At 39.6% G+C, this 14,459-nt stretch overlaps 1 protein-coding gene across 2 annotated transcripts in view; it reads right to left on the reverse strand.

Moving 5' to 3' along the window:
* Positions 1–14,459, reverse strand: part of CERS6 (ceramide synthase 6) — a 221,049-nt gene that overhangs the window by 147,162 nt on the left and 59,428 nt on the right. For both annotated transcript variants that reach the window (XM_032770951.2, XM_075070136.1), the window contains exons 2-3: positions 4,693–4,798; positions 1,142–1,272 (exon numbers count right to left, since the gene is read on the reverse strand). In XM_032770951.2, the coding sequence (XP_032626842.1) occupies positions 1,142–1,272; positions 4,693–4,798 (237 nt within the window). The remainder of the gene's footprint in view (positions 1–1,141; positions 1,273–4,692; positions 4,799–14,459) is intronic.

Consider the following 14,459-nt stretch of genomic DNA (forward strand, 5'->3'; position numbering starts at 1 on the left):
GCCCCAGGCCCCCTGAATCCTCTGGGCGGCCCTGGGTACCATTGGGCTGATTCTTGGAATGAATCAGAAGAAAGCAACAGAAGAATGTTCTCCCTTCACATTCATTATAAGGTAACGATCTATCACTTAGTTCCCTTTAAGAAAAAATTGCTCTAATTTTTTAAGTAGATTTAATTTTCGAGGCTCTTTCAGTACAGATTAAGCATTAGAATGCTTAGAACAGCATGGAACTGTAATTTAGATTCTAAAAACAATGGGGTTCTATCTAGCAAAGGCTCAATAGAGAAGATCTGGTTTTAAAGTGAACAGGCATCAGGAAAGATTTCCTAAAAGTAAACTCACGTACACTGCAGAATAACCTCCCAAAGGAAGTGGTTGGGGCTTAAACTGCTCAGAGTTATTAAATCTGGATCAGAAAAAAGTGCTAAAAAATGACAGAATAGGAAACCATCCCGCACTGATAACAGGGATGGGCTAGGTGACTCAGTAGGTCTTTGTGTCCACCTCCCCATCTCTAGCTTCTTTCAAATTATATTGCTTTAAAACTGTGATATAAAGATGTCAAGTATCAGAGGGGTAGCCGTGTTAGTCTGAATCTGTAAAAGCAGCAAAGAATCCTGTGGCACCCTATAGACTAACAGACGTTTTGGAGCATGAGCTTTCGTGGGTGAATACCCACTTCGTCAAGTGCATCTGACGAAGTGGGTATTCACCCATGAAAGCTCATGCTCCAAAACGTCTGTTAGTCTATAAGGCGCCACAGGATTCTTTGCTGCTTTTGTGATATAAAGATGAATATCTCTTAGCTACAAATAAGTTTTTCAAGTGATTTTGCCCCAAAGAACCAACCTGCCACGCCCGTAACTTTGCATCACCAGTCTCATTTCCCTTTGTGTTCTAGTGTCTCTAAACTTCCCCAGTTTAATTTACATGCATTGTTTCAATAACATTCTAAAGGATCCTTTCAGTCTGTTCTTGCTCCTGTGCTCTTCAAGTCCCTATCTGATTTCCTTTGAGAAAAGAAGATTCTCTTAGTTCAAGGATAAATTAATTCCTTCATTTTGAGGAGAAACATTACAACCGGGGCACTTAACAAAGGAAGCATATTGCAAAACATGCAAGAAAGAACATAGCTCCTTACATGCTTTCACAGAACTTTGTAAGAGTGCTGGGCTTTTCCTGGTTGCGTCTTTGTCGAAACCAACGCTGAATACTGCGTACATCCCAGTCCAGCTGCTTGGAGAGGCCTTCCAGTCTCTTCTCATCTGGATGCTATACAACAAAAAGTGATAAAATGACTGCAGGTGCATTTTATCTTCATAACAGGTATCATAATATTGTTTTATATTTAGACCCCCAAGTCTGGTCAGAAAGAACTCAATCTTACTGTACGACTAGGACTTACAGACTCAACGCCAGCTCTCTGCCAGCCTCACGGACAACTGGAAGTAAGACAAAGTCTCTTCATACAAAACACCTTTTGGTGGATGTATAATCAAATACAGTACTCTAATAAAAGGGGCTAAGGCAACGCAGCTACCATAGGGAAGTTTTAAAAGTTACTGGGGAAAACAGGAGATTACAAATCGGCTCGGCAGAATTCATTTTTATATATATCAGTTTGATGGGTAATATCAATATTTATTTTTAAGGTTTTTTTCTATTTTTCATCTCTACATTTTCACAGCTGCACAAAATTAAAGGTAAGTCAGACAAGGGAGTGATCAGACAATTATTTAATGATGGTAGATGTTGAGATTCAAAAAGTTAAAGCTTTATAACTGTTAAAAACACAAATTTTCAACACATCACAATATACAAAATACATATCCTTAAATCAAACTCTATTAGGTTCTCAGGCAGCATTTTTCTTACGTTTGATTATTATCAATGTAAATATATTTCTTCAGCAGCGTGTGTGTTTGGTGAAATCAACATTTTCTGACATTTACCAGTAAAAAACGAATCTTTCCACACCTAGTTATAACTGAAACCTGTTCTGCCACCTCATCTTTAGCACTCCCTGCCTATCAAATGCTACACACTCCTTGAGCAATGGGGCCTGCAAAACCCCTCAGCATGAGCCTTGTCTCTTTCATCACTCTGTGTATGTGTAACTGATGTAACTGTTGATATGACCAAGGAGATTGTTCAACTGATAAAGAGAAACACATTTTCCTGTACATTAATATTCAAAAACTACACTTTCTATTTTTAAAGTGACACTTCAAAGAACGTCACCTTAGCAACTGAGACAGATGTGCTCAGTAAAATTAGCTTTAAGTAGTCATTTTCAACAGCAGCAAACATAACTGTTACTACACTGGAGTAGAGGTTACGCTGCATACTGTAGCACGCATAAGGCGAGGGAAAACTGAAATTTACTGGACTTCAGCACTACATGGGAAACAGGGGAAGAGGATACATTTCAAATTGTCTGTTGATGCTCTGTGTACAATATTCCACACTAAGTACATTCCAATGTCCCCCATCACATTTTAAAAAAATTATCCTGAGAATTCACTCTGTGCATCTGTTTTCCTGGGGATAAGATTTGCTCGTATAAGCCAATTTGATATGGTGGATGAAATGCAAGTGCTGCTACAGTTAAGACTGTGTGAAAGTTTCCATTATATAAACTCCTAAAATTCCATGGATTAATAAACCTGAAATAAAATCCCCTCCAGGCTGAAATTTGGTATCTGAGTCCCCAGAAAAGGGAACAAGGGAGAAAAGGATATTTTTTCTCTAAAGCTGATTTTTAATCAGTTCAGCCATTTGTTTTTCTTTTTAAAAAAGTCATTTGGAGTCGAAACCCATAGGTCTTATACAGGCAGAGCATTCACCGTAGCCAGTGAGAGTTTTGCCTGGGTACGACTGTAGCATCTGGCATGTAACAAAAATGACCAATTTGCTGACAGTTGTTTGTAAGTGTGGCTTGCCAAACAGCACTACCAGGATGCTGGGGTGGGGCCTGGAAATCAGCCCCCAGCTCTGGGAAGTCATGGAACTTATCCAGACCGTCACAACTTGTGGTTCACACCACAGCCACTGGACTAGTGAGCATGAAAATGATCCTCCAGCACCTGCCAGAGGTTCATCAGCCAGTTCCTTGCCAGAGTGTAAGTATCTACATTCCTTTGCAGTTCTAAGAGGATATTCTCATTGGAGCTAGTTCTATGCAGCAGCTAACATAACTCAGCAGGAATTAGACTGACTCTTAACACAGAGAAGCCCTATATTTTTCTACAGGATCTCTGAGTCTATTATTCTAAGACACCTTCCGTTTCCCCCTGAATCAGAGAGGGATAGATGTAGTGGGCCTTTCAGACAGGCAGGTGTATCTGATCCACCCTCTGCAAGTATGCTGCCAAAATGAACCAATGCAATGGCGAACATGGCACCTACGCTTATTAGAAGGGTAGACTACCAAACCAAGAAGGAGATCAGCTCCCCTGATGCAAGATGCGTAGGCAGGCAGCCAGCACCTAGAGCTCTCCGGGCATATTTCATCCTCCTAACACTGCCTCTGGTAACTTTAACCCTGACAAAATGGCCTGTATGAAATCCTGATTTTGTTCTTTGTGAAAGAGATGTCTGCAAAGCGACAGGCCAGCTGAGATGTGGTGTGTGTTCAGCTGCAGGTTGGTGTTAACGTAAAATGGGAAGAACGACCAAAAGCAGAGGAAAGCTTCCTCTCGTGATATCTGTCCAAAGAAAGTGGGCATATGCTAAGATCTTTAGACAAGGATAACGACACCTGATCATCACTGCATTCTCGCTGCCTAGCCTGATCAGGAGGCTCAGACAGTGCCAAGAACTGCTGTACGACAATCTGCAAACATTTCACTAACAAAATCCACAAATATGGAAACCCACAGCCTTTATCTGAAAGGCAAGAGAAAATTAGCTGCACAAAGGGGAAAAATGAGTTTAAGCCTTCCCTATCATTTTGCTGTATCCTACAGAATTCCACAAGTTGCAAAAATTCATTGTTAAAAATTATTTTCCTAGCTTTTTCTGATGCGAAGAATAGCCATCACAATACAAATAGATATAATTCAACCAATAGTGCTCCATCCTTCCCAATTCACTTGAGAGTTGTAAAACCCAAATCCAAATCCGGAACATTGACATGCTAACATTATTAATAAAGAGTAACATTTTCCCCCTCTTTGTTCAACCCCCTCTGCTCTCTCCCCACAAAAAAATAAAATACAAAAATGAATGTTAATATAAGCAGCCACATGATACCTGTGGAGTATTTTCTATTACAGTTTTCCTGGTTAAATGTCAAGTATCAGAGGGGTAGCCGTGTTAGTCTGGATCTGTAAAAGCAGCAAAGAGTCCTGTAGCACCTTATAGACTAACAGAAGTTTTGAAGCATGAGCTTTTGCGGGTGAAAACTTCTGTTAGTCTATAACGTGCCAGAGGACTCTTTGCTGGTTAAATGTGTAGCTTGGTATGATACTGTCATGTTCTAACATGTATGCCATGAAGGGCTTGCCCAAGTTGCAAAACTAGCATGGGTAATAGAATCTTTACATTTGCATTTTCTGCTTTTAACTGTGAAATCTTAACATTGCATTAACAGTTCTGTGGCTTCACCTGAAATTATCTTACTTTACACAGATCAATGTTAAAGCATCATATCACCTTTTATAAAATGAACATGTTAGGTAAATACTGTACCTTTGTAATTGCAGTGAAAACTTTTTCCAGAATAGCATTAGGTTGGGCTTTCTTTGGTCCATTGGCCTGGACTTTAAGACCTAAGGCACAGGGTTTAGCTATAAACCTACAACAAAACAAAGAGGAAAGAAAATCAAATGAGATTCTTCAATTATTTATTGCAGGATCTGTTGTTATCATCAGTGACATGCCATAAATGTTAAAACATTGAAAAGAAGTCATGGTCCCTGTCCTGAAATTTCTATGGCAGACAACTGCAATACACAGAATAACAGTGCAAATGCAAGTATGTAGAGGTGCATGCATCAATGGAAGAAAACATCACAGAATAAGAGCGTTTTAAGGGGGGATTTGAAGAAGGAAGGGTAATGTCATGGAGTACATGAAATGGAGAGTTGTTCAAAGCACTGGCAGGAGGCAAGAAAAAAAGACCAGAACTAAGAGTGGGAGAAGGATCATCAGAAAAGAAGAGCATATGGAAAAAGCAAACTACCATGGGGAGACAGCTGTGTGCAACAGGCATGCAAAATATTTTCTCCCCCACCTTACTGTCTCTTTAATTAACTAGACTCCAGGTTAGCAATGAACACAGACTTGCTTTTGTGCCCTGTGTCAGACACAGCTTTTAACGTCTGACAACCTCAGACTTGCTTGACCAACACAACTCAGTAAATATCAACATAAGTGATTTCATCTAACTCAAAATGGTTTGGAGCCATTTCTTTGACAGTTTCCAGTAAAAAGGTATATCCTAAAAACTCTTCTGCCAATGCATGGATCTTCAGCACACATCCACAAAAGGTAAAACTTGCGCTGGTCTTAGGGAAAATGGCACCCTGGGTGCCCTTTCTTTTAGTTTTTGAACAGCAGCATGGAACACAGGGCATGAGGACCAGCTCCTGGCCCTGGAACCTCGCTGGGCTGCATAGGGAGGAGTTTCTGAGCCTGAGGGCTTCACCAGACATAGGTGGTCAGGGGGCTCTACCAGGAGGAGAGAGGGTGCGCATCCTTGCCTGTGGAAACAGGGGAGCCCTGGGGCTGCCCCACTGGCTCTGCAGGGGTGAGCCCTGCTGCCTGGACCTCCCTGCCAGGCTGGCAGCCCTGGGCGGCACTGCCCTCCCCACCCCACCCTGCCACCCGGCTGGCCAGGGTTCCAGTCCTGGGCTTGCCCACACTCACCCCTGCTCTGGCAGCCCAGGACCACGAGCTTGTGGCAGTCAGACGGCACCCACCTGACCATGTTGCCCACCAGTAACAAGCCCAACCAATCAATAATTCTGCATAGCTTATAAATAGTTCCTTTTACATAAAACCCATTTTGCAAAATATAAATAAAGATTAGCTATGTAGCTCCATAGCTAAGGAACGGGCACACTCCATGTATTTAAGATAAATTGCTCATTTAATGAGTTCTGCTAATGAAGTTTCTTACATGGCTCAAAGTTCATCTCTTCCTACAAGCTCAAGTCCAACTGTTAACATGCTCAGAAAGACTACAATATATACACTTTATGATGAGCACTACATTTCACCTAATAACATCCTTGCAAATAAAGAGGAAAATATTCCTAGAGTTATTCCATTGCTCACACAAGGCTGTGTTAAGTCATCTGGCTAAAATCCAGGCACTGAAAAATGTATCCCAATGCAAAAAAATACTTAGATGGATTTCAGGACACTACTCAAATGGTTAAAATGTAAATCACAGCTCTTAGATTGCAAGCTTTCCCTTAGATTGTAAACTCTTTGGAGCTGGGATCATTTTTTTGTTCTGTGTTTGTACTGCACCTAGCACAAATGGGGCCTGGTCCATGACTGGGGCTCCTACGCATTACAGAGATACAAATAATAATAAATAATTGAGGTAAGAGCTGTATTCCACTGCCCCTCACCGAAACTATCCCATTCCCCAAGCTTCTAGCTGCTTTGTGTTTGAATATACTGAATTGTTCTCAGTTTCCCTTTAAAGACTTTTCATAATATCCTAAAAATTCAACAAAGTAACAAAAAACAGCGCACTAAGCAGATAAAAAATAGCTCTGTGTTTAAACCCCTGAATATGATTGCAGGCTCTTGAGAGCAAATGTGGAATTCTTATCAATATTTAAACACCATGCTAAGGCTGTTTTGAGCATAAATTGTGTTTTCCTAAAGATAACATAGATGATACAAAATAAATCTCACTGCATTGATCACAGCAATGATGTTGGTTAAAGAAAACAGATTGGTTTCAGATTCTAGTTCAACCTTTAGTAAATTCACAAGTTTACAGCAAGTGCTTCCTTTAAAATTTTTTTTAAAGTAAATGGAAAGTGAGTCAGAAGAAATATGCATTCAAAATAAGTTGTTTACATTTACACTTTCATGGTGCTTTAAGGAACATATAACGGGTCTCTTTGAATTTCAAATCCCCTTAAAATCCCTGTCAGTTCTTTCTCTACTTCCACACCTTAAAAGAAACCCCCAGTGTGATCACTTAATTTCCATATTTTATAATTTGACATGCATTTTCTCTTGTATTTATTAGTTTGGATAAAATCTGAATCAGTTGTAGGAATCATGTTCTAATCATATTGCCAGTGGCCGCAGCATCAACCAGGAGAACAAGGCTACAAGCAATGTAAATACATTCCCTTAGGATCTGATCCCGCAATAGCAAAGTCAATGGCAGTTTCACCAGTGAGTTCAATGGGAGAGGAGAATGAAGCTGTAGCTCTTCTGCCTTGACTCATTTTCTACTTGTAAAACGTAAGTTGTATATCTACAGTGAAGCATTTATCATTTACCAGAGATATATTAGAACTGCTCCAAAGCCTTTGCCAGAGAACTCATTCAAGTCTTAACAACAGACTTGTAGGATTGCGCTTGGAGGGTCAATAGCACTGATGCCACTGAAACACCAGGCTTTCAGTCTGTACAGGCACTGCTCATGGTATAGATTCCTGGGGCAGAATGCAACAATGGTGTAAACTGCTTGGAATAAATACAACTGCAGCCATGCTGGTAATACTTGTGCATGGTTACAGACAAACACTAAAATCCTCTAGTGTGACAAATATTTAGATGGTCAGATATCAAGTCATTTAGAACTTTATAGGTTAAAATTAGAGCTGTTGATAATTGTGAGAGTTAACTGCGATTAAACTCAAAAAAAATTAATTGTGGTTAAAAAAATCAATCACCATTAATCACGGTTTTAATTGTACTGTTAAACAATAGAATACCAATTGAAATTTATTAAATAGTTTCGATGTTTTTCTACATTTTCATATATATTGTATTCTGTGTTGTAACTGAAATCAGCGTATTTTTATTACAAATATTTGCACTGTAAAAATGATGAACAAAAAAACATTATTTTTCAATTCACCTCAGACAAGTACTGTAGTGCACTCTCTTTATGGTGAAAGTGCAACTTACAAATGTAGATTTTTTTTATTACATACCTGCACTCAAAAACAAAACAATGCAAAATTTCAGAGAGTCTACAAGTCCACTCAGTGCTACTTCTGGTTCAGCCAACCGCTAAGACAAACAAGTTTGTTTACATTTACAGGAGATAATGCTGCCCTCTTCTTATTTACAATGTCACCAGAAAGTGAGAACAGGCATTTGTACAGCACTTTTGTAGCAGACATTGCAAGATATTCATGTGCCAGATATGCTGAACGTTCGTATGCCCCTTCACGCTTCAGCCACCATTCCAGAGAACATGCTTCCATGCCAATAACGCTCAAAAAAATAATGTGTTAATTAAATTTGTGACTGAACTCCTTGGGAGGGACTGTATGACCCCTTTTTCTGTTTTACCTGCATTCTGCCATATATTTCATGTTATAGCAGTCTTGGATGATGACCCAGCACATGTTGTTCATTTTAAGAACACTTTCACTGCAGATTTGATAAAACGCAAAGAAGGTACCAATGTGAGATTTCTAAAGATAGCTACAGCACTCAACCCAAGGTTTAAGAATCTGATGTGCCTTCCAAAATCTGACAGGGACGAAGTGCAGAGCATGCTTTGAGACGTCATTGTTGTGGAAACTACAGAACCTGAATCACCAAAAAAGAAAATCAATCTTCTGTTGGTGGCATCTGACTCAGATAATGAAAATGAACAGGTGTCAGTCCACACTGCTTTGGATTGTTATCAAGCAGAACCCATCATCAGCATGGACACGTGTCGCCTGGGAATGGTGGTTGAAGCATGAAGGGACATATGAATCTTTAGTGCATCTGGCACACAAATATCTTGCGACGCCAGCTACAACAATGCCATGAGAAGGCCTGTTCTCACTTTCAGGTGACATTGCAAACAAGAAGCCGGCAGCATTATCTCCTGCAAATGTAAACAAACTTGTTTGTCTGAGCAATTGGTTGAATAAGAAGTAGGACTAAGTGGACTTGCGGGCTCTAAAATTTTACATTGTTTTCTTTTTGAATGTAGTTTTTTTACATAATTCTAAATTTGTAAGTCCAACTTTCATGATAAAGAGATTGCTTTACAGTACTTGTATTAGGTGAACTGAAAAATACTATTTCTTTTGGGGGGGAGGTTACAGTGCAAATTCTTGTAATCAATAATAAATATAAAGTGAGCACTGTACACTTTATATTCTGTGTTGCAATTGAAATCAATATATTTGAAAATGTACAAACATCCAAAAATATTTAAATAAATGGTATTCTATTATTGTTTAACAGTGCGATTAATCATGATTAATTTTTTTTAATCATTTGACAGCCCAAGTTAAAACCAACAGAGAGCTAATAAAGAATACAGAGCACTTGTCTAATATGAGAAACTCCATCAAGAAACTCCACTTAGCAGACGTGCAGCCACATTCTGGATGAGCCTAATTTCCCAAATGGTTTTAAGGTGCAGCCCAAGTAGAGTCTTGCGGTATTAAAGTTCAAGGTGACAAAGGCATAGTTGACAAAGGAAAGGGGGAAAAAGGCTGTATTCTCTATCCAGAAACAAATGGAATAAAAGCTATGCTGACTACCACTTATCTGATCAGCTAAATGCAGTTGAGGATATAACAAAACTCATGTGGATATTTATTTCAGAAACTTTATTTCCCACCTCCAATATATGTTTTTAAAGCTTCTGTAGACATTCTCTTATGTCTTTCTAAAGATGCTATTTTTCTGAAAGGCTCGGAATCTTAGTATCTGAATTCAAGAATATACTAAAAACCATTTAAAATTAAAGAAATTATTTTGATTGCCCTAAGAGAAGGCATAAAACCAGATGAGATTAACATCACAAGGAAACCAGAGGGAAAATCAATCAGCATCCAAGCTAATTTTATAAAACCCTTCAAAAGAGGCATCATTTATAAATAGAGACAAAATAGAGGAGAAGGACTGTGGGTAGAATCAAAATAAAAAGAATGAGATACTTTTTCACTTGTCAGGCTCACAAAGGAACACAACTCTGAGCCTTTATTGCTGATGGCAGCATCCAGAGACACGGAACTAAGTACAAATAAAAATAAGATGATTTCAAAGACAGATTTTCTAAACATTTGAAAATCTATTTTTCGCCTTCAGTAATGTCTCTTGGCTGAGTATAAGTGCTAAAGCTGGCTTCTGACTACCTACCTCTCAGGTGAGTGAAGAAATGACATTGTTCTAAGATAATGTAAATCAGATGGCAAAGTACTGCACTGCAGAGATAGGGTGACCAGATGTCCTGATTTTATAGGGACAGTCCCGATTTTTGGGTCTTTTCCTTATATAGGCTCCTATTACCCTCTACCCCCGTCCTGATTTTTCACATTTGCTGTCTGGTCACCCTATCCAGAGAGTATATGATGCAAAAATGTGTTCAATTTGTAAGAGTCAAAAGCTGGTTAAAATAGCCACAGGGACTAAAACTTTACAAGGTGTATCTCCCCCAGCAAGCTTCATATTGATATGATCTTCACAGAACTCTCTGTGAGCCACTTGGAAGTACAATCTTAAAATGACAGACTTGCTAATTAATATGCTGGGGGAAAATATAGTAAAGGGCAAACAGAGTATTAGCCTAAAATTAAAAAAAAGAGGAGCCTAACGTTCAGTTATGCGCACTGTGCAAGACAGGATATATGCCTTAGACCAGGAAATTTTCTTTAATCTTTAAAACCAAGGGACTGAAATAAAGGGAAAAAATACATTTCTACTGTGCTTATTACAGACACAAAAGAAACAGGAACTACTTTAGGTATGTGTTCAGCCCCCATTACTGCAGTGTCTGAGTGCCTGACAAACTTTCGTAATTTCCTTAGCAAATACGTAATTTCTATAGACTCTATTGGTTTCATGCCTTCTAAATTCTATAGAACGTGTCCGCAAAGGACAGCAAGATATTCTGGGAAGTTGTACAGTGCACCCAGTCTGTTGCTGTCTAAAGCACTCAAGGCATAGTTTGCTATTTGGCTGCAACAAAAGCACGTATGGCAAAAAGTGAGTTTGTTAAAGCTTAAAATTTCATGGCCTCATTTTTATTCCTCTGCTTTTGAGAAAGTTACAGCATGTTTATGAAATTTAATAATGGATTATTAATCTAAAATTGAGGACTAAATTCATGTATTAAAAATGGTAACATGAAGGGATTAGTGCAAATCTAACAGTAGTGTTTTGCATTGCATACCTGCAATGTTAAATATTTGTGTACAACAATCCACATGTGTGCAGGAAGAGCTGGGTGAATAATTGATTTTTTTATAAAAATACTTGAATAGGCTTTGAGACACAGAGAGAAAGTAAAAATTACTCTAAGGCACGTGGTTAGGGTTAGGGTCCTACTGCAATGAGTATTTAAATTATTACAAAGTAGAACAGCTTCAACAGAAGAGATTAAGAAACAGGAGCGCCACAGGCCCCTAGAAGTGTGGGGGGGTCACCAGTGCCCAAACCATGGCCCTGCCCTCGCTCTGCCTATTCCTGCTGAGGCCCCACCCACACTCACTCCTCTCCCCCCATCCATCGCTCACCTTAAGGCAGGTAAAAAGTGAGAGGGGAGGGCATATCCCACCCAGGTTTTACAATGATGGAGCCATGGCCCCTGCCGCCCTGTTCCGGCACTGCTGTTAAGAAAGCCCTAACCCAGAATAACCTATAGTCCAGTGGCTGGGGCACTTTCCAAGTTCAAATCCCTGAACAACATGAAGAGGAGTGAGAAACTGAAACACAGGTGTCATACATCCAAGTGAGTGCCCTAACTATTGGGCTAAACGTCACAAGTTAGGCAGTGTTGTCTCCTCCTTCTCCAGGCATTTTATGAATGTAACCAATAAAAAAAAAAATTTGGTTGAAAACTATTTGGCAAATTCATGAATAGTTTTGAATCAACCGAAATTGTGTTTTGCAACAAATATACTATTCATCCAAAAATTTTCACCTAGCTGTGTGTGTGCACTTTATTCATGTGCACTTGGAGCATCTAGTGACATTTAAGAGCTTTTTTATTGCAGTATTTTGCTACGCAAAAAAAGTCAAGGAATTCAAACTGCACCTCTCTCACTTTTGCCTCCATTGCAGATTATGGCCTGTTTTCCAAGGTTAAAATGTTTATAAAGTTTAACCGGTGGTGTCCTAAATTTGTGCTTGTTGTCAGTAGCTACCGATGTGGCATCCTGCTCTTGTTCGATGATGATAACAGTCAGCTGTGTGCGTGCTCCCTCTGTGTGCTGCCCCAGCTCTGCACAGATAGCTGACACAGCAAACCCCGAGAGAACCCCCAAAGACCACAGACTCTAGTAAGCTACGAAGGAACCCAAGCCAGGTTTATTGTCAAATGAAACACAGTAATAGTTTCCCGTAGACTCTACAAAACATACTACAAATTTGTGGCCCCGACAATGGACCAGCTCAGTCAGTGGCAGGACTTCCCACTGCCCCTAGGCCAGACAAAGATGCGCGCTCCGAGACCTACTTTTATACAGTTACAGGACAGATTACTCATCCCTACTAATGTACAGCCCCTCGGCTCATTAGGGTGCTGTCTCCCCCTTTGATCAAGTTGTTTCAGACAAACAGATCTATCCATCATGCTGTCCTTTTGGCCCTGTCTTTAAGATGCACCTGCCTGTTCCTTGTTATGTCTGTGGAGTGTCCTTGTATCAGGATGTCCAGGTGCCATCTTGGCACAAGTTCCTCTTATTAGCACTTATATGTGAATGCACTTGCTTTTAACAACCCTCTTCTCACCAACTTCTGTGAGTGAGGCCTGCCTCTGGCTCGCAACCCAGCTTTTGCTTAGCAATGCCTGGAAGTACTTTGGTTCAGGCTTCAGGCCTCAGACTGGGCCTCTGTTTCAGGGCCTCATCTTACTACAGTGCTGTCAGCTGCCTGTAAAAAATAAATAAATAAATAAAAAGCTTTATCAGTGATCTGCATGTCATCACTATGTTCTTTGTGATAAAGCTTTAACCTGTATTCCTAAACCAAACACCAGAGTTCAAGCTTGAACATTAATGAATGAAATTGCCAGTGTTTTCCCAAATGAATGTGTTATATCACTATTCAGTGAAGGCAGATTCTGCCACTTCTACAATTGCTGTGTGGCACCTTACTCCATAAGTACAGTAGAACCTCAGAGTTATGAACACCAGAGTTACAAACTGACTGTTCAACCACATACCTTGTTAGGAACCAGAAGTATGCAATCAGGCAGCAGAGACCAAAAAATGAATACCGTGCAGTACAATACTGGGTAAAACGTAAAAAGGGAAAGTTTTAAAAAAGATTTGACACGGTAAGGAAACTGTTTCTATGCTTCTTTCATTTAAATTAAAATGGCTAAAAACAGCATTTTTCTTCTGCATAGTAAAGTTTCACAGCTGTATTAAGTCAATGTCCAGCTGTAAACTTTTGAGAGAACTACCATAATGTTTTGTTCAGAGTTACAAACAATCTCCACTCCCAAGGTGTTTGTATGTCTGAGGTTCTACTATAATTCCAATAAGTCAGTGGGACTACTCAGAGTCTGGTACAGTGCAATGCGAATAAGACATCAGAATCTAGCCCACTCACTCCCTTCTTTTAATCGTAAGAGTCCAAGGTAACTGCAAGCCAAATTCACAATTCAATTAATGTCAGTGAAGTTGCACTAGGGTAAATGAAAGGAGAATTTGGCTCATAATTAAGACTCGCACCAGAATGGAGGTGAAACCACATTTAAACCAAGTCCAGACCATGGATTCTAACTTCGTTTTAAAACAGTCTGGTTCATTCACAGTAGCCAGCCTAACTGTTTTTACTATCAGTTCAGATAATGCAAACCTGAGCTCAGTGTACAGTGTCTGAGTGGGAAGCACTCGGCCTCTGCATTCCAAAATTATTTTGCACTCAGTTTAAATATGTCAAGTATTTTACAGGTACTGTATAACACCTGAAGGCAGCCCCAGCTTGCTCTTTGACTCCTATGTAGGTGACATCTCATAGCTATTTACCACAGTACTAAAAAAGCTTTACCAAATGCTGGAAAGGTACATAAAGTGACTTTGAATATGTCACATACTCCTAACAAAACAGCATCATTAATATCTACTGTACACTGAGCCCCGTTCTGTTCTTATACACACTCAGAATGCTGCCGCAAAAGTAGGCTCTTCACTAGATTGTGAACATGGGGAAATATTTCCCCAGAAGAAAATAAACAGAATTGCATTTGATTAACTTCACTTTTCAATAACGCCTTCTCATTTTTGATCTCCTTCTTGCACTTTAAAATTGCTGAGCTAGAGGAATGAAGTTCTGGTTTTGAGAAGGGGGAA

Source organism: Chelonoidis abingdonii, chromosome 10 (genome assembly GCF_003597395.2).
Source record: "Chelonoidis abingdonii isolate Lonesome George chromosome 10, CheloAbing_2.0, whole genome shotgun sequence".
NCBI classification, from domain to species: Eukaryota; Metazoa; Chordata; order Testudines; family Testudinidae; genus Chelonoidis; species Chelonoidis abingdonii.